Source organism: Hemicordylus capensis, chromosome 2, assembly GCF_027244095.1.
Source record: "Hemicordylus capensis ecotype Gifberg chromosome 2, rHemCap1.1.pri, whole genome shotgun sequence".
Taxonomy (NCBI): Eukaryota; Metazoa; Chordata; class Lepidosauria; order Squamata; family Cordylidae; genus Hemicordylus; species Hemicordylus capensis.
This window is the reverse complement of record NC_069658.1, coordinates 174,563,783-174,586,384: the sequence shown is the minus strand read 5'-3', so window position 1 is coordinate 174,586,384 and position 22,602 is coordinate 174,563,783. Positions and strand designations below refer to the sequence as shown.

The 22,602-nt window shown below is 45.2% G+C and overlaps 2 protein-coding genes across 3 annotated transcripts in view; one reads left to right on the top strand and one right to left on the bottom strand.

Annotated features, from left to right (window-relative positions):
* Window positions 1-9,840, bottom strand: part of PRKCSH (protein kinase C substrate 80K-H) — an 84,400-nt gene extending 74,560 nt beyond the window's left edge. Inside the window, exons 1-2 of one of the 2 annotated variants that reach the window (XM_053296511.1) lie at window positions 9,638-9,840; window positions 4,864-4,973 (exon numbers count right to left, since the gene is read on the bottom strand). In XM_053296511.1, coding sequence (XP_053152486.1) covers window positions 4,864-4,973; window positions 9,638-9,837 — 310 coding nt within the window. In that variant the 5' untranslated portion in view covers window positions 9,838-9,840. The other variant, XM_053296512.1, reaches the window with a different exon arrangement.
* A 381-nt stretch (window positions 9,841-10,221) lies between these two features.
* The window catches only part of ODAD3 (outer dynein arm docking complex subunit 3), a 30,960-nt gene continuing 18,579 nt past the window's right edge, over window positions 10,222-22,602 (top strand). Inside the window, exons 1-4 of the mRNA XM_053296513.1 lie at window positions 10,222-10,591; window positions 14,440-14,561; window positions 16,804-16,881; window positions 18,127-18,306. Coding sequence (XP_053152488.1) covers window positions 10,507-10,591; window positions 14,440-14,561; window positions 16,804-16,881; window positions 18,127-18,306 — 465 coding nt within the window. The 5' untranslated portion in view covers window positions 10,222-10,506. The remainder of the gene's footprint in view (window positions 10,592-14,439; window positions 14,562-16,803; window positions 16,882-18,126; window positions 18,307-22,602) is intronic.

Genomic DNA, 22,602 nt, shown 5'->3' with positions numbered 1-22,602 from the left:
GGATCTATCTATTGTGGACTCAGCCAATCTGCCTGCAGATTTGCTGAACTGCTTAAGGTGCTCTGCCAACACTGAACGAAGATGAACTTCCACCCAAGCAAAGATTAGGTTGGTCTCTCTCATAAGGGCCCATGATCTTGTGCCCCTTTGATGGCGGAAACAGGACTTGTCCTTCACATTGTCGGTCCTTATCAGCACATGCTTGCCCAGGAGTAGGTCTTGAAACTGAAGCAAGGCCAGACAAACTGCCTTCAGCTCCAAACAATGGGCTCCTCAGCTGGAGAGCCTTGCGTCGGTGGTGACCACCAACTTGTGTGGATCTTCAAGGGGAAGACCCTCCTCCATTGCTGGAGATAACCACCAGGGGAGAGATTCCTTGACCTTGCGAGAAAGATTTACCCCATCAGGTGTCTCTTTTCCATGATGACCAATTGAAAAGGCAGAATGGTCCATTAAAGTGGTCTGGAGTGCCACCTCGCCCAAGAGGTGCACTCCAAACAAGCAATCATTGACCCCATTAGCTGAGCCAGAGTAATTAGATCTGCCCTACATCTGGACAACAGGGTACAACTGGGGCAGCAATCTTCTGCTGGGATTCCAACGGAAGGGAGGCAGTAGCCGCCTGTGTATCAAATAGTGCACCCAGATGCTGGAGGCACTGTGATGAACATAAATGGCTCTTCAGAAAGTTGATGATGAAGCCATGTTCCTCGAGTATCTGGACTGTCTCCTGCACTTTGATGGAGGCTTGTTGTTGGGAAGATTAAGTGAATCAACAGATTGTCCAGGGTGGGTATGAATGCCCTGGAGACAGACATGGGCAATTACTGCCAACATCAACTTCATAAAAACTTGAGGTGCTGATGAAAACCCGAAGAGCAGAGCCCTGTACTGGTACTGCTGATGGATGTAAGAAAAGCTCAGGAAGTGATGATGTGTAGGTAAGCTTCCGACAGGTCGGAACCTGTTGACACTCTGATGCAATTTAACATTCTCTAGAGGGATGTATTGCACCAATGCCTTAGCCCAAAGAATAGATGCCCTCACAAAAAATAGTTTGTGGCGGCTGCCCTGATGACAGTAGCAGATGCATCATGACGTTTTCTGAGCAGATGGTCTGCTTTCTTGTCCTCTGGTGACCTCCGCTGTTCGTCCCCCTTTTTATTCATCAGTGCTCCTGATACCAGCACTCCCTATAGGTGGTGCCGGTTGACAAAGAAGGGCAGGCACAGGCTGCTGCCCTATAGGTGGAGCTGGCTGGCCAGGGAGTCCAGGCTAGGGATGTACAAATTGATTTGGATACAAATTGATTTGTACCTGAATCTAGCTGATTCGGGTGATTCGGAGACAAAACGAATCACCCCTGTGGTCCATTGGCTAGATTCAGGTACAAATCGAATCGTGGCTGATTCGATTCGAATCGATTCGGGTTTCGGGCCTGTCCTATTAATTAAACCCAGATTCCCAGCTTTCGTTTAAAAAAAATAAAGCTCTAGCCCTTACAGAAGTGGAGTTATGTGTGGTCACTACTTTTCAAGTGTTCAGATTCTTTAGTGTATAACAACTTTCACTCAATGAATCCTTATGAGGATTCATTACAAACCTTCATTTCTTCTATTCATTTTGATTGTCTTTTCAACAGTGCCAACTGTCAACTGCCATGTGCCAGCTACACCCCACTCCCACCAACAAGGCAGTGGGGTACTAAGTTTAAGTTAAGTGCCTAATGAGTAGAGGCTACCACCCAAATTGCAGAGGGATTTGGCAAAGGGCTGGTTTTTGGTGAAATGTTGAATGTTTAGTGTCTTTGGGGCAGATTTGGGGCATAAAGCAAGATCTGGGATGGAAGAGTGGGGTGAGGTGGTAGTGCCTAATGGGTGGAGGCTACCACCCAAATTGCAGAGGGATTGAGCAAATGGCCGATTTTTGGTGAATTGTTTGGTGAAAAGTTTATGCATCGTTAAGGTTTCCCCCCACAAGGTATAATGGAGGTGTATCACTTCACGTCAGAGGGAAAGGGGTGGCCTAGAGTGGTGTGGGGTTGGTGGTAGTGCCCAAGGAAGGCATGGAAGCTACCAGAATTTTTTCAAAGGATTTGGGCAGAGGGCTGATTTTTGGTGATTTGTTGAAGTTTACGCGTCTTTAAGGTTTTTCTCCATAGGGAATCATGTAGGTTTCAGCAGCCCCATAACTGCACTTGGGGGGTGCTGGGGTGGCCCAGAGCGAGTGGTGGTGTAGTGCACATAGGGTTCCAGCCATCCCCATGGGTTTCTAACCCATGGGGTTCAGGGTTCTGTTTTTTCTGAGGTGTAACCCACTCCCACCCGTAAGACAGTGGGGTACTACTCAATTTAAGTTAAGTGCCTAATGGGTAGAGGCTACCACCCAAATTGCAGAGGGGTTGGGCAAATGGCTGATTTTTGATGAATTGTTGAAGTTTACGCGTCTTTAAGGTTTTTCCCCATAAAGTATAATGGATTTTTCAGCAGCCCCATAACTGCACTTGGGGGGTGCTGGGGTGGCCCAGAGCGAGTGGTGGCGTAGTGCACATAGGGTGCCAGCCATCCCCATGGGTTTCTAACCCATGGGGTTCAGGGTTCTGTTGTTTCTGAGGTGTTCCAAGTGTAGATTCTCTGGTAGCAAATGAGATTTTCAATACAAACCATGAATCCACTCTCATTTGCTATCATAGAATCTACACTCAGAACACCTCAGAAACAACAGAACCCTGTACCCCATGGGTTAGCAACCCATGGGAGTGGCTGGCACCCTATGTGCACTACACCACCACTCGCTCTGGGCCACCTCAGCACCCCCCAAGTGCAGTTATGGGGCTGCTGAAACTTCCATTATACTTTATGGGCGGAAACCTTAAAGATGCATAAACTTCAACAATTCATCAAAAATCAGCCCTTTGCCCAACCCCTCTGCAATTTGGGTGGTAGCCTCTACCCATTAGGCACTTAACTTAAATTGAGTAGTACCCCACTGCCTTGCGGGTGGGAGTGGGGTGTAGTTGGCACATGGCAGTTGACAGCTGGCGCTGTTGAAAAGGCAGTCAAAATGAATAGAAGAAATGAAGGTGTGTAATGAATCCTCATAAGGATTCATTGAGTGAAAGTTATTATACACCAAAGAATCCAAATCAAATCGGTTGCGATTCGGATCCAAATCTAATCTGGGGTGATTCGGATCCAAATCTAATCGGGGCTGTTTTGATTCGGATACAAATCGAAACACAGAAAATCCAAATTGTACACCCCTAGTCCAGGCCCAGGAATTACAGGTCCAGGCACCTCAGGAATAATAGGAGCAGGAACACAAACATTTGTGCGTTTAGGAACTCTGGGCCCTTCAGAAGGGGATGGAGAAGAGGAAAGTGTCACCCTACTTTAGCATGACAGCCTCCTCCATTTTGACGATAGTTTTTTCCCTTCCCCCCCATGGAATAGCCCATCTGGTGGGGCTAGAGTCTGGGGATGAGAAAAAAAAAAGATGGCCAGGATGTCTAGGTAGCACGGGGCAAGCAGCTATGACCAAGGTGCAGAGGACCCAGGGGTAGCAGGAATGGCAGGGAAAGAAGAAGGGTCAGGCAAGGCAGGAGGGACTGGGGGGGAAACGAGGGGATCAACAATGGCAAAGCACTGTTTTGCAGTAAACTCTCCCAGCTACTTAGAAGTATCAGTTGGAAACACAGATGGTACTGACAAGGCAGGAACAGTACTCACGTCCCCTATCCCAGGATGGCAGTAGTGACAGTGCTGCAGGCAGTGGTAGAATTAAACCCAGCAGGGGTCTTGCGCTGAAATCAGACCCTGAGGGGAGTCACGCGGTGAAATGGCCCGTCCATGCTCTGCATTTCTGACTGGCGCCATGGCAGGGGCTAGCACGGTAGGGGCTAGCAAGCTAGACCCCTGACGGGCCCCGCTTTTCTGACTGGTGCCAGTTACACTCACGGCAGTGGCTAGCAAGTTAGACCTTGATGGGTATCCGCTCCCAAAACGGAGGCCGAAACACTGCAGATCAAGCCATTTTCAAAATGGCCGTCGGAGCTTCAACAGGAGCTTTTGGAGGGAATCAGGAAGGCTGCTGCTTGCAAACTGCCCGAATTTTCAGCCTCTCGCTGAGCGGAGCCTCACTTCCAGGGCATATAGCCTTCCTTTTCATTTTAGCCCCCTGTGTCTCCTTCAGATGTTTGGTTGTTCTTGCCGCCTTTTCTTTCTTCTTTTTTCGTTGCGTTTTGTTTTTGTGCAGCTTGGCAGAAAAAACAGTGGTATTAATCACGTTTTTAGAAGCCCCAGCCCCTTTGGTCAGTGTGCCAGGTGCGCAATCACGCTGAGGAGAAACCATACAGGGTCTCTTGGGGACTGAGGAGATCACCCTCTTGGGGTCTCTGCCTCTTGATTCTGAAAAAGGTCCCTCAGAAAGGGAACCTAACAGCATATTGCCTAAGTGGGAGGCATGCCTGATTGTGATCAACAGAGCCAATTTCCAAGAAAATAAAAGATTAAAAAAACAAATTTTTACCTCACCAATTAGTAAATTAAAAATCACTTAAGTAAATTCAAATTAGAACAATAAAGGAAAGAACTAGCCTGAAAATAGCAAATAGAACAAGTGCTCAAACCAGGAGCTGTCTAACGGAGCGAGACAGGACTGGAACTGAGGATTGAGCGACAGCTACCTACCCTAGCTACTAGCCTGCCTGAAATTTGATTGGTCCTGTCTCTGAGCATGCAGAGGCTGATAAACCAGTCACACTGAGCAACACCTCCCTATACCATGAAAAAAATTCATGGGGAGCATCCTTGCCCACCTCAGAAGATAAGACAAAGCTAAGCAGTTTATCTGCTAGTAACTTACTGGTTAGGGAGACACCTCGGGGTCGCTTCACCTCCACTGAAGAGGCCAGGCCAGAAAGCAAGTAGAGCACAAGAGGCAGAAGAAGCATGATCCACAAGCAAAAGCAGCTCCTGAGCGAAAGAGAAAACAGAGTTTTGCAGAAACTATAAACACTTCTCATACTAGTGGAAGCCAGTGGAGGGAGTTGCCATAGAATCCCCTAATTTATTTACTGTTAGATTTGTATCCCACCTTTCATTAAAAACAATCCCAAAATGATTCACACACTATATTTTAAAAGGACAAAACAACTGATACAGTACAAATATTAAATGTGAATATTAAAAATAGTACAAATCTATTAAAAAAGTTAACATACACAACACTAAAACACAGCATACAGAAACAGCAGCAGCAAGAGAATAGCACTCATATAAAAGCCTGGGTAAAGCACAATCAAATGTTCTGTTCCTTTCAAGCTTCGAAATGTTAATTTGAACTAAAGGTGTTTTATATTCAAAGCCTTCCTCTATTTTTAAATTACCCCAATTTAAAAAGAAAATACAATTAATCATTTTCATCAGGGCTGGAAAAATCCTAGGATGAGATCCCCTGGGTATCTAAAAACGTGATGCTGGCACATATTTCTTAGTTTTGCACAGGGCTGACATACAAATATTTTGCATTCCAAACTAAGAATAAGAGGTTTGGGGAATATTGTGTGTGTGTGTGTGTGTGTGTGTGTGTGTGTGTGTGTGTGTTTAAGGAACAAGTCATCACCTAAATAAGACTGAATCTTGTGCAGATCAGGGTGAGAGCATCCATTGCAGATGTCATCAGGATGCTGACAAAGAGATCCCTTCCCACAGAGAGGTCTGTTCCAGTCATGACATAGAGGGCTACTTACTATATGGCTCTCCAACATATTATGAGCCTCTCCAACATATTATGAGCCTCAACAGGATGGTGAAGATCCACATAGTAACTTAGTAGATCTATATGTTATGGCTGGAAGAGAGATGGCTCTCAAAAGGAAGGTCCTAGGTGGCATCCCTATAGTAACTATGTGTTCAAGTCCTCAGGGGCTGGGCTTTGCTACACTTTCCATGTCTAGCTGATTGCTGTATCAGAGGCTGGGGAAAGTATATCACCCAGGTTACTGATCTGGTGAGACTTTTGCATTCCGCACATGGCTTATGCAAGCCACCTGTGTAGCACACTTCCACTTTCTGCTTGTGGTACAGTTACAGCCTGGGAGTGAATATGTACATAAACTCATGTGTGGAGGATCCTCTTAATTATAAAGTCAACTCTTCTGCCTCGTCTGGTCTCTTTCAACCTCTGTGATTCAAATCACAAAGCAGAATCCTTTTATTTAATATACAACATCTAGTGTACCTTTCTGTAAAAAATGAATTTAGAATCCTGAAATAAATAGCAAACATTGTGCTTTGCAAATCCAAATTCAATTATTCTGGCCCATTTCAAACTCAAAAGTTCATGAGCCTTAGATTCTAAATTTGTTTCAACCCATCCTGCTAAGTAACCAGAGACAACAGTCCAATCTCTTTGGGCAGGACACTAAGGATAACTACACCTTTCTCTCTGACAACCAGCCCTTGACTTGCAATGTGCAGCACAAAAGTCCCCTCCACTCCAAGCTCTCCATTAATCAAGGAAGGCTTTGGAGAGAGGCAGTGTGAAATTGTAAGGAAGGAAACTGCCATATACCAAGTCAGACCCTTGGTCCATCTAGCTCAGCATTGTCTACACAGACTGGCAGTGGCTTCTCCAGGGTTGCAGACAGGAATCTCTCTCAGCCCTATTTTGGAGAAGACAGGGAGGGAACTTGAAACCTTCTGCTCTTCCCAGAGCGGCTCCATCCCCTGAAGGGGAATATTTTACAGCGCTCACACTTCTAGTCTCCCATTCATATGCAACCAGGGCAGACCCTGCTTAGCTACGGGGACAAGTCATGCTTGCTACCACAAGACCAGCTCTCCTCTCAAGATACCTCGTTATATTTTATATCTTGTGGTAGCAAGCATGACTTGTCCCCATAGGTAAGCAGGGTCTGCCCTGGTTGCATCTGAATGGGAGACTAGAAGTGTGAGCACTGCAAGATATTCCCCTCAGGGGATGGAGCCTCTCTGGGAAGAGCAGAAGGTTTCAAGTTCCCTCCCTGGCTTCTTCAAGATAGGGCTGAGAGAGATTTCTGCCTGCAACCTTGGAGAAGCCGCTGCCAGTCTGTGAAGACAATACTGAGCTAGATAGACCAATGGTCTGACTCAGTATCAATCAATCAATCATGTTTATTTACGGTCATAGACCAAAATTTACATACATAATACACATAATATATACATAATATAATCAGGAACATGGACTCATCCTAATCAGCAGTTTCCCGTTTGCATAATCTGGGTCTGACTCAGTATATGGCAGTTCCCTATGTTCCTAGAAGTTACAGGCATAAGTTCATCTCATTTGTTTGAGAAAAGTAAGAAAAGGCAGAAGTCTCTCACACTGCTTCTTACTTTCTCCAAGTTCTTCAGACTCCAGGACTAATGAGAGAAAAACTGCTTACACACACACACCCCTTTTGTGCATTTTATTATTATTATTATTATTTTACATTTTATATTCCGCTCTTCCTCCAAAGAGCCCAGAGCGGTGTACTACATACTTAAGTTTCTCCTCACAACAACCCTGCGAAGTAGATTAGGCTGAGAAAGAAATGACTGGTCCAGAGTCACCCAGCAAGTACCATGGCTAAATAGGGATTTGAACTCAGGTCTCCCTGGTCCTAGATCAGCACTCTAACCACTATACCACACATGCCAGAGGACTCTGAGCCAGGAGCTTTTCCAGGCTTTACAGTGGGTTTACTGAGAGTTTGGGGCATATCAAATACTCCAAAGCAAAAAGTTGATTTTTTTTTTACACTGGACATAAATTGGGCTAGGCTCCAATATGTAGGGGAAAACTCAAATCGTGTATGCAGTGCCCTCTGATATGTCGCATGGAATATGGGGTAGGTCCGGCCGATATGTGAACACACCCTCCATTCTGGTGGATGATATTACTATTATATTATTATTATTATTATTATTATTATTATTATTATTAATTCAATTTCTATACCACCCTTCCAAAAATGGCAGTTTACACAGAGAAATAATAAATGAATAAGATGGATCCCTGTCCCCAAAGGGCTCACAATCTAAAAGAGACACAAGATAGACACCAGCAACAGTCACTGGAGATACTGTGCTGGGGGTGGATAGGGCCAGTTACTCTCCCCCTGCTAAATAAAGAGAGTCACCACATTAAGTGCCTCTTTGCCAAGTTAGCAGGGGATATGCAAGCTAAAAGCTCAGTCTGGGAATGCTCCAGGTAGTAAGGCAGAAGCAGTACAGGTATTTGCTTTATTTTAGGACTGTGTCTGTTTTTTAAAGGAGGTTTCAATCTGTAGAGCAGAGTTATTATGCTCTTTCTCATATGTTTTCAAACAAATGTATTAACCCAGTATTAATGTCCACTTCTCCCACACAGAAAGCTAGAGCAAATAAAACATCAAGAACATGCTAGAAAAGAGGGTGGCTTAAACTTTAGGATGGTGGAAAAGGCTGGGAATAGACCCTGTAGGAAAAAAGCTTTCCTCTTCATCCGTCCCATTTAACTTCTTCTCTTGGAGACATTTAGACATTTTAAAAGCTTCTAAAACTTCTGGTCAAATGAGCCTGGCAGCATCTGGGCCCAAAGTCTTGCTGCACTTGGAGACTCTTGAGTAGGACAAAACGTTCTTGTGAAACCAAGCAGCAAATAGCTTCCCCAGAAAGTTTATCACACGTAGCTTTTAGTTCGCATCTCCTCCAGAATGGAGGTGTGCATTCACATATCGGCCAAGTTTACCCTGAGGTCCCTGCGTGCTACCGGGGAGCACTTCACACACAATTTGGGCTTTTCATCCCACATTAGATAGCCCGATTTATATCTGGAGTAAAAAGAAATCCATTTTTGCATCATTTTGGGCAACTTCAAACTCGCAGTAAGGCCTCACAGAAAACCTGTGGTAAAGCCTGCTGTCTGGGAGAGCTCCTGGTTAAATTCTGTTCCCTCCGAGATTTTACTCCTTCCCCCTGAGGAAACAGTGGCAGCTGAAGTCTCAAGTCAGCAACCAAATCATGAAAACCTACACACTCAGCTTCCTAGCAGCAGATAAGCATTTATTGCACCGTGTCTGTGTGTGTGTGAGTGCATGCACACGCATGTGTACACACACTATATATAGAGTGATGTAGTTGCCAGTTCAGAAGTGCAGGCAGTCTCCATGACAGCCCCCATGACCATGCCCAACCCAAGAGCCAGAGAAGCTGAGACGTACCGGTGCTCCCTTCCTGCACATCACCCCCCTCCACTAAACCCCTGATTATTGATAAATAATTTTATATTTTTATATATATTAAAATATTGCAACTTTGCTTTATTAAAAACAACACTCAAGGCAGCTTACACAACTTTAAATGTGTCTAAAGTATCAGCTGAACTAGCCTGCGATTCCACCCCTCACCCCACTACCTGGACATAAACTGAAGCCTCCAACCCAACCACAGACAAGCTTAGGATACAGGGGCAGCCACCGTTACCTAGCCAGCCTGCCAGCCAGCCTCCTCTCCCGCCACCGTGACCGAAACCTTCCTTCCTCAGAGGACAGTCTCTTACTACATCACCAGCCAGCCCCCTCCAAAACCAACCCCTTTTCCTTGAGGGCTACAAGCCTCATCCTCCTTACCGGTCACGGAAATCCTCGTGGAAAGAGTGTCCAAGTCCACCGTCGAGAAACCGGAAGGACACGACACAACATCCGCTTAAGAGCACTCGGCGGGAGGAGGGAAGGAAGGAGAAGGTACTTTGTGGAGCCTTCCCCCCCCCCCTTCCCCTCTTCAGAGCGCCATTTTGAGCGTGGCAAGGAGACCTCATCCCTACCACCATGAGAAGGGCGGAAGTACCACCACGTCGGCGTCTCCTGACACCCCCGGCCGCCTTCAACGCGGCGGATGTTTAAAGCCCTTGCTTCTGTTCCCATTAAAATAAAAAATAAACAAGGCTCCCCTCTCTTATGGCCTTAGGCGTGACAACTGCTACGGACAGAGATCAGCTTCAGCCTCAAACCCAGAACGAGAGTTTGACCTTCTTCCCATGATGCGCTCCAAGGCTGGTACTTTCGGCCAATGGACGCTTTGCATCAGAACGGGTTGCCATAGAGACAGATCCAGGCGTAGGGATGCTGCTGCTGCCGAGCGAGTGAAGGCTGCAGGCTGGCAAAGCGGGGCAAAGAGCTTTGGAAGGGGCGGTGGCGAGTGGAGGTGGAGAGGGAGGGAGGGAGGGAGAGAGACAGACAACACCTGCCTGAAGCGCTGGGGGACTCTGGGATAGGTACCAGGCCGCGTGTGTATGAGGAGCCTGTCTTCCCTCCTCCTCCTCCATCCCTGCTGCCCCTGTGCTCCTGAAGGAGGACTGGCCCCCCCTCTCTCCCCACCCGCCAGGGCACCCTAGAAATCCTTCTGCACTCCGCTGCCGCCGCTGGGTCCCCCCTCCACCTCACAACTTCCTATCCCACTGACTCTCCACCTCCTTGTCCCACCCTTCACTGCTGCTGCCATGCCGGCGACACAGCCCCTCCAAGGAATAAAGCCCCCCATCCACGAGCAGATCACTGAGCTGCAGAGCAAGATACAGCTCCTAGGTAAGGGCGAGGAGGTGGGTGTGCGCGCTAACAATATAAGGCTTTGAAGGTTGGATCGCTTGGAAACGGAGGAGGAATCCCGAAATGGATAATTGCCATCAGTAAGGCTGCAATTTTATGTATGCTTCCTCAGATGTAAGCCTCATTGTACTTAGTGAGGCTTCCTGCTTCTGAGTAAGCCTGCATTAGACTGGGCTGGATCGTGTGAATTACCCTGTGGGCTCAAGTGCAACATAGACTAGGTGAAATGCATTAGCTCAAAAATGCATTTTTTTTAATTTGTCTATAACTGCATATCTTATATGTTGACTTGTTTTAGATGTATAGGTCAAGTACAAACTTTGGGGCCGGGTAACAATGTTTTTTACCTCGTTCTCTTTCTTTCTCAAACACATGGAACACCCTATCAGCTCTCTACTACCAAATGGTCTCTACTACCATTTTACAGATGGGGAAGCAGAGAGAGAAAAAGGCCCTTCCTAAAGCCATCCAGGTGACATGGGTGAGCTGGGATCAAAACCATTATTTTTATTATTTAAAATATTTCTATCCCACCCCTCAAGTACACTACTACTCGGGGTAGTTCCCAACATTTTAAAAAACGATACAATGTAAAATAAAAGAGCAATAAAGTTAAACAAGTTAAAAGACCAGGCTAAAACCACATTTTAAAATACATTTTAAACCACATTTTTTTAAAAAAATTTCAAATTAAAAGTTATTAATAAAAAAACTAAGAACTATAAAAACTAAAGAACCTACTAGATATAAGCAGCAGAAAAACATTTTTAAAAACCTCTTTTAAATAATGTGTTTTTAATTGTTTTTTTAAAAACACTGAGGGAGGGAGCATGACTATGCTCTTCGGGGAGGGTGTTCCAAAGCTGAGGGGTCACAACCGATAAGACCCTGTTTCTAGTCCTTGCCAACCAGATCCCTGTTAGTGGTGGGGCTATGAGCAGGACCTGAGATGCTGAGCAGAGGGCCCTGGCAGTTCATATGGGTGAATGCAGTCTGACAGGTACCCCGGCCCCAAACCATGTAGTGCTTTAAAGATTAAGACCAGCGCTCTGAATCTGGCCTGGAAGCAAACTGGCAGCCAGTGAAGCTGCTGCAGGATAGGTGTGACCCTTGAGGAGAGCCCACGAGCATCCTTGCAGCAGCGTTCTGGAACAGCTTAAGCTTCCGAACCATCTTCAACGGCAGCCCAACATAGAGCACATTGCAGTAGTCCAATCTGGATGTTACTAACGAATGAGTGGCTGAGGTTACTTACATCTGATTTTTCCAGGTAGGGTTGCAACTGATGTCCAGCCATGGCTGGTAAAAAGCTCCTCTGCACACTGCCACCACCTGTGCCTCCAAGGTCAGCACTGGGTCCAAAAACAGCCCCGAAAGCTGTGGTCTTTGTCTTTCAGAGGAAGTGTAACCCCATCCAAGACCAGATTTACCTCACTTCTCAGATGATCAGTTTTACCAACCCAGAGAACTTCCCTCTTGTCTGGATTAAGTTTCAGCTTGTTTCCCCCATCTAGTCCAGAACAGCTTCCATACCCCTCTTCAGAGCATCCACTGCCTCCCTGGTATCTGCTGACTTAAAAGATAGGTAGAGCTGGGTGTCATCAGCATACTGATGGCACTGCAGCCCACACCCACGGATGACGTCTCCCAGAGGTTTCATGTTAAACAGCATAGGGGACAGAATAGATCCCTGAGGCACCCCATAGGCCAGAGGCCAAGGGGTGGAGCAGGCATCCCCCAGCACCACCTTCTGAGTACAACCATCCAGGTAGGAGTGGAGCCACTGTATAACCATGCCCCCAAATCCCAACCCAGAGGGGCGACCCAGAAGGATACCATGGTCAGAGGTATCGAAAGCTGCTGAGTGGTCCAGGAGAAGACTTCCACAGACCAAGCATGGTCTGGTCTGAGGCTACAGTCCTACTTGGCAGTAAACCCTGCTGAACTCAGTGGGACTTCTGAGTAAAAATGTGTAGGATTGCACTGTAAATCTCTGATCTTCCTCAAGGGTTTGGAATTATCACTAGTAAGCTATGCTTGAAGGGCAGGTATACCTTCTAGGAACACTTGGAGGAGGTGGGTATCGCAGCTGATGCCCTGCCATAACTGAAATCACTGAAAGACCAGCATTGGTTGTGGAGGCGAAACCATCCTTGCAAATAAGTTATTAGTCCACCTGTTGACCCATATCTATAAGAGTCATGGGGCTGGGGGAGATAATGTTTGTAAAGTGCCGCTGCTTGATCACTTAGATGCACACTTACCACAGGCAAGTGACTGCTTGAAAGTCTCAACTAGAGTTAAGATTTCTCTGCTTAGCCAATAATGAACCACCTGGCTCACTGCACATGGCAAAATCCTGGCATGGCTCTAGCACCACACAAGCATTCTTTCAGCAGAGGGCAGAGAGAATAGAATGCAAGAGCATGCCACAGCTACAGTCATGCCACTGTCACTGCTAGTATCATTAAACCAATTGACTGTGAGCCAATACCAGGATTTCCTGTGGTGCCAAAAGTCCAAATAAAATGGAAAAATCTAGAACATCCACTCTTAGCACACCTTTGCTGGGATCTAGAGTTGGAGAGGGGTTTTTGAAGGGACTTCTACCACAGTAGACATATGACTGCCCTGAAGGAACTATTTATTTATTTATTTTACATTTTATATCCCACTCTTCCTCCAAGGAGCCCAGAACGGTGTACTTAAGTTTCTCCTCACAACAACCCTGTGAAGTAGGTTAGGCTGAGAGAGAAGTGACTGGCCCAGAGTCACCCAGCAAGTCTCATGGCTGAATGGGGAGCTGAACTTGAGTCTCCCCGGTCCTAGTCCAGCACTCTAACCACTACACCACGCTGGCGCTCTTTTCCTCTTTCAAAGGAAGGATCTTTTGAGAAATGTTAAAACCCTCTTATTTTCAAAATGAAAAGATAGATAAAAGGAAATTGATTTCTGATTTCCTTTGTTCTATATGAAAGAGGCTCTGTGTGTAGCCTCTTTTTGTTGAGGTTTATAGTTCTGATTCCAGAGAAATGCAAACTCCAAACTATCTCATGTAGTAGAATATTACTTCAGTTGTCCCATTCACTGCATTATGTAGTTCACAACTGCATACCCTGAGATGAAGGGAAGATAACTCAAAATGACCAAAACCGGACCTTGTGATGATGATCCATGCCCTTGTCACCTCTCTGTTGGACTACTGTAACACACTTTGTATGGGGCTGCTCTTGAAGACCCTCTGGAAATTACAGAAGGTACAGAATGCAGCAGCTGATGCACCAGCTACACTGACTGCATGTTTTTCTGGGCATGATTCAAAATGCTGGTTTTGACTTTTAAAGCCCTTAACTGCTTAGGGCCAAAATATCGGAAGGACCACTTTCTCCCATGTAGTTCTGCCCAGCTAGTGAGATTTCATAGAGAGGCTCTCCTGCACCACATTCTTGACATGATTGACATGATTGTCGGTGACGCATGAATGAGCCTTCTCAGTGCTGGCCCCAGCTCTCTGGAACTCCCTACCTGCTTAGGTCCTATTTAATTTTAAGCAAAAGTTGAAGACTTGTCCTGATTTAATTATTGCCTTTTATCCTGAGTTGCTATTATTTTAGAGGTTATTGTGTTTGGGTTTGTTTGTTTGTTTGTTTGTTTTAATGAATTTTACTGTAAGTAATCAAGAATTCATATATGAAGAATGGTGGCATATAAATTGTTTGATTAAATAAACAAACTGCAAATTCCTGCTCCAGTCTGGCCTTGCTTAGCTTTTTGAATTAGCAATAAATAAATTGTCAGCACAGTGGTTTCATTTGTGCCCATTACAGAAGGTGACCGGAAAGCATTCTATGAGAACTCCCAATGGAACATCAAGAAGAACAGGGAGTCCATTTTGCAGCTGAGAAAGGAGAACAAGAAATTGCACCAGAAGCTAGCAGATGTCCTAGCGGTGAGCCTCCTAGCTATCTTCTGTCCAGGGGAAAATGGATACAGCTAGTGGCAAGTGGAATTAACAAGCAGGACTTGTGAAATCAACTCATGGTAGTACTAATCCCAAATCAAAATCTCTTCCACTCTCAGAGAAGGCTTCTATCTATTACAGTTCTGATTTAGATGTGAGCATTTGTGGCAGGGAAGTTATGAATGCACATGTGGCCTGGATTTGTTAACCAATGTGCAGTTGTCACACAGACCTTTTAGGGGATTCTTCTTGTCGTTAGCTCCATATCTCAACTTGCAGCCCTTACTCAGATTACCATGGCATATCGCCCAGTGCCATTTCTAGGTTTGGGGGAATCCTTGGGCCAGATGCCCTCAGTGGGTTCCTTTCTTCTTCATCCATTGCTGCTGTCTCTGCTTGTTTGCCAGCCAAGTCTCTCATGAGAGAGCAAGCATGCAAGTGAATGGTGGAAGCAGTGAAGAAAAGGAGGAGCTGTTGCCCTCCCTGCCCGAGGCACCACTTGGGGACTGGATGTAAACTCCATCACTGCCCAGAGATGGAGGGTAGATAAGTGAGAAAACAGATGGAAGTGGTTGCTACTCTTGCCTATTGTCACTCATTCAGTTGCCTCTTCTGGGCCAGAGGGAGATTGTAGGCAACCAAGTGGGCAGCAAGCATGAAGAGGAGTAGCAGTGGGAGTGCTGGCCCTTAGTGCTGGCCCTGGTATCTCCTTTATCTACTCTGTGCTAGTTTGTTGTTGCATATGTTATGCCTTGCCACATGTGTTGTTTTATGAAGGCACTGAGGCTCATCCAGATGGCAAGTGCCTGCTGGAAGTGACCCAGGGAAAGCCTGATATATTTCCCCTTTGGGTTGGATTTCCCTACTCATCTTGTCCTTGTCCTGTAATGCAGAGCTCTCTTTCTCACCTTGTACTGAACTTGTTTCACTGGTTAAAAGATACACTTGCCAGTGTCAAGCTGGCAAGTACATTTGCAGATTCCCGGACTTCTTAATTCTGTTAAATACAAAGGACACTTATTTATTTATTTATTTAACGTATTTTTATACCGTCCAAAACTTACGTCTCTGGGCGGTTTACAACAAGTCAAACATTAGTTAAAAACAAAAACAAGAAATTTAAAACACAACAGTTTAAAATTTCTAAAACAATATTTTAAAAACAACATTAAAACAATCAAAACAATATCAGTTAAAAGCCTGGGTGAACAGATGCATCTTTAAAGACTTTTTAAAAGTTGTCAGAAATGGAGAGGCTCTTATTTCACTAGGGAGCACATTCCAAAACCTCGGGGCAGCAGTGGAGAAGGCCCGTCCCTGAGCAGCCGCCAGACGAGCCGGTGGCAAATGCAGACGGACCTCTCTTGGTGATCTCAATGGGCAGTGGGTATATATATTCACTTGGCTGGATATATATCTGAGAGCATTACATGGTCTGCAGCCTCCTGCAGTTAATATATTATATTTATTTCAAGTGTAAAACATTTGTGATTAGGCCATTGTAAGAGATTGTGGTGAAGGAGGAGGAGGGAGATTTGCACTTGTACAGCATTGTTGATGATTGGTCCTCTTTTCAGTCTGTCTGGCAGAGCTGTTTGTTCTCTGAAGTTTTGATGCTTCTACACCAACCTTGATTCAAAAAGGAGTTACCTTAATGCATTTTATATTTTCTGGGCATTTGTTTTGAAAACATTCTCACCGTTTCCTCTGCATTTGTAAAAAGAAAGTGAGAAGAAAAGGCCTTGGCATGAGTCTTATTTCACCCCTGTGTTGTTTGCTGAACATGCCCTTTCCCCCCTCATAAGCAGGATGACTCAAGGTACATGATTGCAGTGCTTGAGACAAGGTGCTAAATGCTGCCTTGCCCCTTGCCTCTAGTGGGGGCAGCCCCCTTGCAGGCTTTGAAAGTGGCATGGAAGTGGGGAGGAGGAAAGGTTGCCAGCAGCCTCCTCTTCTCTTCTCATACGTCTTGCAACTTTTGCAAGGAGTGTGAGCAGAGGCACTCCTTCCAAAGCTTGCAAGGATCACATCAGCCCCAAAAGATGCCCCAGGACTCTGCCACCTAGAGCAACTGCCTCACCATGAAAGAGCCACCCTTGAATGTAGGCTTTGCTTACACCTCATATATTGCATTTAAGTGAAACTTCATATATTGCATTTAAGTGAAACTTCATATATTGCATTTAAGTGAAACTTTCAGTAGCCAAATGTAGTTGTCTGGTTTTGGCAGGGAGAGGAGAAAGTCATCAAGGCTGCATTCCAAGACCATCCAGTTGAGCAAGGATCTGTGAAAAATAAAACCGGGGAGGTAGGTGATCGTCCAGAGATCTTTCTTTGCATAATTGTTTAGGACAAACATTAGGGGTTTCAGGGTTGGGAATGAAGTCAGAAAATTGAAATACAATCCTATATATCTTTACTCAGGAATAAGATCCATTGAGTTCAATATTTAGTTCTTTAACCAAAAGTAGGCATGGGCGCTATAAAGCAAGGAAGCTAATAAGCAGGGTTAGAGTACTATAATGCATTATGTGGAGGGACTTACTTTTGAAGTCTCTCTGCAAACTCCAGATCATTTAGAATCAGAGGCGCTCTTATCCCTGGACTTCGGGGCCAAAGTCCAGGGCCTCCACAGCCCCCGGGGCCCCCCAGATCCTCTTTAGACTGTCCCAGGTGCTGTGGTCGCCTAGCTAAGCATGATGATGCTTAATTTGCAGGGGAGGGGGACATCCAAAGGCCTTTAGGTCCAGGCTCCAAAATTACCTCAGTGCACCTCTGTTCAGAATATGGCAGCCAGGTTATTGTCAGGGGCTCACTGGGTCTGATCTGATCATTTCACAGCAGTTTTAAAAGATCTGCAGTGACTATCAATCTGTTTCCAAACACAATTTAAATGCTAGTGTTACCCATGCCCTGTGCCATTTAAGGCTTTAAAGTTTATTTCAGGGACCACCTTCTTCCATATATAAAGCTGACCTATTGTTAAGATCAGCAAACAGAGACCCTTTCTTGGCTGCCTATGCCAAGATTGGTGGAACATGAATCCCAGAACCTGAGGATGGGTGGAGTGTGTGCCTGCGTGCCACCTTTGATTTTTGATTTTAATACTGGAGGCAGAAGATGAGCATTTTTTCAGAGCTGAAGGTGGTTTGAAAGTGGGGCCACTTCTCATGGTGGGGTATGCTCATTTGACTTGTGCCTTTGGTAAACAGATTTTTCTTTTACATTTTTGCTTTGTATTAGATTTTCCTGCTGTTAGCAGGAACATAAGCAGTAAACTGAGAAATCTAACAGCCTGCAGGGGAAACATTGCCTTTACTGGCAAACAGGGTTTGTAATTTTTCACAAATCTGCAGAATTTGTTGGATCAGAGGCAACAACAGGACAAAACAAGTGTGTGTACGTACAGCCTGGGAAGCAAAGCCTCCTTCAACTGAAACACATTCAACTCTTTTAAAAACTCTTGTCCAAATCACTCTCATTTTGGTGAATGAACTGCCTACGTGACTGTCTGGGCTCCTCTAATCCCTCTCCTCCTTCCTCTGCTCCAAAGGGTGCTATTCAGATCATCAACCACCGGCTATGTGAGAAGATCAATCAGCTAAACAACCTGAAGCATCAAGTGGAGATGCGGAAGCGTAGGCTGGATGAGCTGCAACTTCAGTACAGCAATAAGGAACAAGACATTCATGACATGCAAGAAATGGAAGAAAGGAACATTGAGGCAGCCAAGGTGAGAGAAGCCTGAGTCCCTTGGAAGGCAGAGGTTGACTTCCTCCACCAGAGGCTTCTTCTCACTGCTAGGCCCACCTAGTATCCCAGGCAGGTGGAGTCTTTGTTCTTCCAGGGTTCCATCTTCTAACTTAGCTAAAATCCAAGCAAATCGTTATTCATAAAGCTGGGAAGGATGTTAAGTTTCCCTGTGGCTAGAGTTGTTCTGAAGATTTCTGGGGAGGATATGCCCTGAAAGGAATCACAGCAGAAATCCATGATTAATTGGAATTGTGGAGGAGATGTTTGAATATTTAGGAGTTGTGCTATGTTAATAAATGTATTTTGCTGTAATAATTGCAGGTAGCTGCCGTCCTATTCAGTGCTAGTCCCCACCTCCTACCCCAAAGAATATACTGACACTCCCCGTGCCCCCTGAAGAGTATGTATGTTTAACTAAGACTCCACCCAAATGCTACGGAAGAAGAGGCGGTAGCCTTGTCAGCATTTATTCCCCTCCCACCCATGGGCCTCTCATGAGTTTTCCCATGCTTCCTTGTTACAGAGGAGAAATGCTTGGAACTTTTTTTTTTTTTTAAATTGCAAAATCACTAAAGTTCATAGTGCAGGGCACCCAGCTAGTCAAAATCTGGCTATAGTATAAGTTACCAGAACCTAAGGGGTATACTCATGGGTCAAATGGGCCGTAACCCAAAGTTCGGCTTTTAAAAAGCCAAACCTGCCAACCTGTCCACACAAGCAGCCCTATCTGGCCTTGCACAGCGCAACCTGGGTAGGGCTACTTGTGTGGAATGTTCCCCGTGCTCTTCATCAGAGTAGCCCAGGTTTTTTACCCAGGCTTATAGTGAGGGAGAAGGGTGCAGTGTGCCCTTTCCACCCGACTCCCCAGTCATATGACACTCAGGCTGCCTGCAACCCGAGCATTCATAGAGCCAGGCAACAAGAATGCCCAGCAGCAGAGGCACTACACTCCCCGTATGGTGCACTGTTGTATGCTCTCCCTCACTGCTCCCGGAGCTGTTGTGCATCGATCACAAGGGTGTGCGGCACTGGGAAGCCCAGAAGCAGCGTTGGTTGTGTGGGGAAGGCAGGAAGACTCCTGCTTTCCCCCCAGCCCTCCCCAGGCCAGGTAAGCTTTGGTTGTGTGTACGTCCTTAGTATCTTCTAGGAAGCTGCTCAGCTGTGCACTGGGGAAATGTGATGGCCCCAGAGCAAAAGTGCTTCCAGTCAGGGAAGACGTCTGGACAATTATAGTTATTTATTTATGTTTCAGGTTTTATAAATTCCTTTCCTAAAGGCATAGACAGTTAGCAATTACACTGTACAACTCTTTTTCTTATTTATTTGTTTATTCAACGCCGTTGGTGTATTTGGTGTTTTACAGCATAAGCAATTAAAACACAAAACAACATCTAACTGCAAAATATAACTGCCTAAGCAATAAGTTAGAATCCTAACCACACACTCCAGAGCAGCATGAACCCCTGAAATTATCATTAAGTTTTGCAATTATTGCACAAAGATAATCTTAAAAGACTCTCTCAGGGTCTATCTGGACTGCAATTTATTCCAACATGAACACAAATTGTGATGGTTTGCTTAGGCGTTTATACGATGTTTAAACACATCACAGAATTTCTTACTGCTGTCTGCTGATGTTCCCTTAAAAAAAAATACACCACTTGAATTTTCAGTGCTACTTTTAGTCTGACTTGAAAAGGGCATGGGCCAGGGTTTCTTAACCTTGGGCACCCAGATGTTGTTGGACTACAATTCCCATTATCCTCAGCCACAAAGGCCATGTCTTGGGATGATGGGAGTTGTAGTCCAACAGCATCTGGGGGCCCAAGGTTAAGAAACCCTGGCGTAGGCTTTTCACAGATTGTTAGCAGATGGCCAGCAGATAGCACTCGGAAATTACACTATAGGTGGTTTCACACAACTGCCCCAAAGTCAGTAATCAGGGACCAGCAGGCCTGTTATTTGAAGCCGCTGGCTGCCAGTTCCCATGTCACATTACCAAGATCCTCCTGACTTCTCCCGCCCAACTACAAATGTTGGTTGCAGAAGTCAGGTGGAAGTTAGGAGAATCTCGGTAATATGGCACGGGGACCAGTGGTTGTTGGCTTCACATGATGTGCCCACCAGGTGTGCACACTCTCCCAGATCCTCCAGTTCTCAGCTTGGCAAAGTTTGGGCAGCCATGTGAATGCCGCCAGTGTGTTCAAATGTTGTGTAGGTGCCCTATAAAACCAACCTGTTTGTATTGGAATAAATGGCTGTCTAGATAGATCCTCAGTCTGTGTGGCAGCTATTGCTGACAGGTTATGTGGGCACACCACAGGAGGGAGGCAAACAACCTCTGTGTCACTGTCCTATAATTGCATCCCTATTCTGAGAGCTACTTAGTTTTTCACATGGTTTTCAGGAATTGGGGGTGATATTATGTGTCCTATGCATAGATGAAGACCCTAAGGCAGAGAGAAGGGAAATTAGCTTTGATTGACTGTAAAGCTGAGGACAGAAGCTCAACTTGGCTCCCAAACATTAATTTGTCCAACTGTCCTCCGTGCCTTTCCATTTAGTATATGAATGAAGTAGAGCTGCGCTGCCTTTTTTAGACCTTTCTTTAATGCACCTGAATATACAGGCAAATATATACTGATACTGTACTGTACATGCATTCACAAACCCTTGAACTGAGTGTGTGTATCCCACCACACAATGAATATTCTCAGTACACTTTTGGCCGTGAGTGGACGAGGAGCCGAAGCCATGAAAGGGCCCACGATTCAGTGGGACATCGCATTCTTAGCATGCATATGGTATTAGTTTCAATCCCTAGTAGCATCGCTGCTTAAGAGGTCTTGAATAACAGCTGGGAAGGACCTTTCTCTGCCTGTACATCAGAGGAGACTGTACTGGGTTAGATGAACATATTGTCTGATTTGCTATGATAACTTCATATGTTCATTTGAAGCCTGAAATCAAAACTTAGCAAGTGTTTGTGTGTATGACGTTTTTCTCTTATACAAGAGAACACTGGGTTTTTTTGAAAATGCAGGCAAAAAGCCTACATAAGAGGCTATTAATATGTTTACTAATAATGTTGTCTCCTTATGGAAATGTTACTTAATATGTAATCTGATTGAAATTGTGAGAGTATTGTTTTGTTCCATGATAAAAGCTGAACAAGTCCCATGGGTGGACTGTATAACACGACTATTGATCATTTACCATTGCTGTTAATGTTTTCAGTGTCAGGGTATCTTTTGTATCACAAATACTTTTATTGTTATTCAATATCTTTCTAAGAAATGCTAATTTTTCAATACAGTGTTTCTTAAACTTTCTAAAAGCTAGGTTGAAATAGCATTTTCCGTATCTTATTACACAACTCCTAACACACTGTTACGGCTAAATAAATTGGAAAAACGAGAAATGGCAGCCAGCATACTGCAGGGCAGGCATCCAGCCAAAGGTTTTGGACTTGCTCAAGGTTGCAGTTCCAGCACTTGCAGAACTGACAGAGGAGATCCCTAAACCTGTCTGAGAACAAGCAGGATGTCCATTGTGTTCTGTCTGCTCAAACAGAGAATGTGTTTAGCAGGTGTAGTAGCAACCTTGGGGAGTCAAGGAGTGGGAGGTTGTGTTGAACCAAATTCTTGGACCCACAGTCCACAAGTGCGCTTCTGTTAGTATTCACACACAGACCAATGTCAACAGTTTCAAATGGCCCTTCATCTCCCATGTAGCATCTGCCCTGCCCTGCCCCTGAAATCTTGTGCAGTGTAAATAATTTCTCACTGGGCGATAGCAACATTCCACTGGCAGCATGCCAGGACCATCTTGTCCTTGTCTGTAACGAGAGAGCAACAACCATGTTCTTGCTTCTTAAGGATTCTCCCAGTCCAGAAGGTTGTTAGGGAAATTCCCAGTCAGCTATAGGATGCTTACATTGTACTACTACAATGGATAATTTATATACTGCTTTCGAACAGTTTTCAAAGCAGTTTACACAGAAAAATAAACGATTTCCTGTCCCAAAGGGGCTCACTATCTAAAAAGAAAACAGGGTAGACACCAGCAACAGCCACTGAAAGGATGCTGTGCTGGGGATGGATAGGGTCAGTTGCTCTCCCCCTGCTAAATAAAAGAAGATCACCATTTTAAAAAGTGCCTCTTTACTCAGCAGGGGTTTGTAGTTAGTCTGGTCCTAGGCAATCTAAAGGAAGTGGGATAACCCCACAGCCATATAGCACTTTAGAGCAAGGGCACCTTTGAACTGAATGGGGTT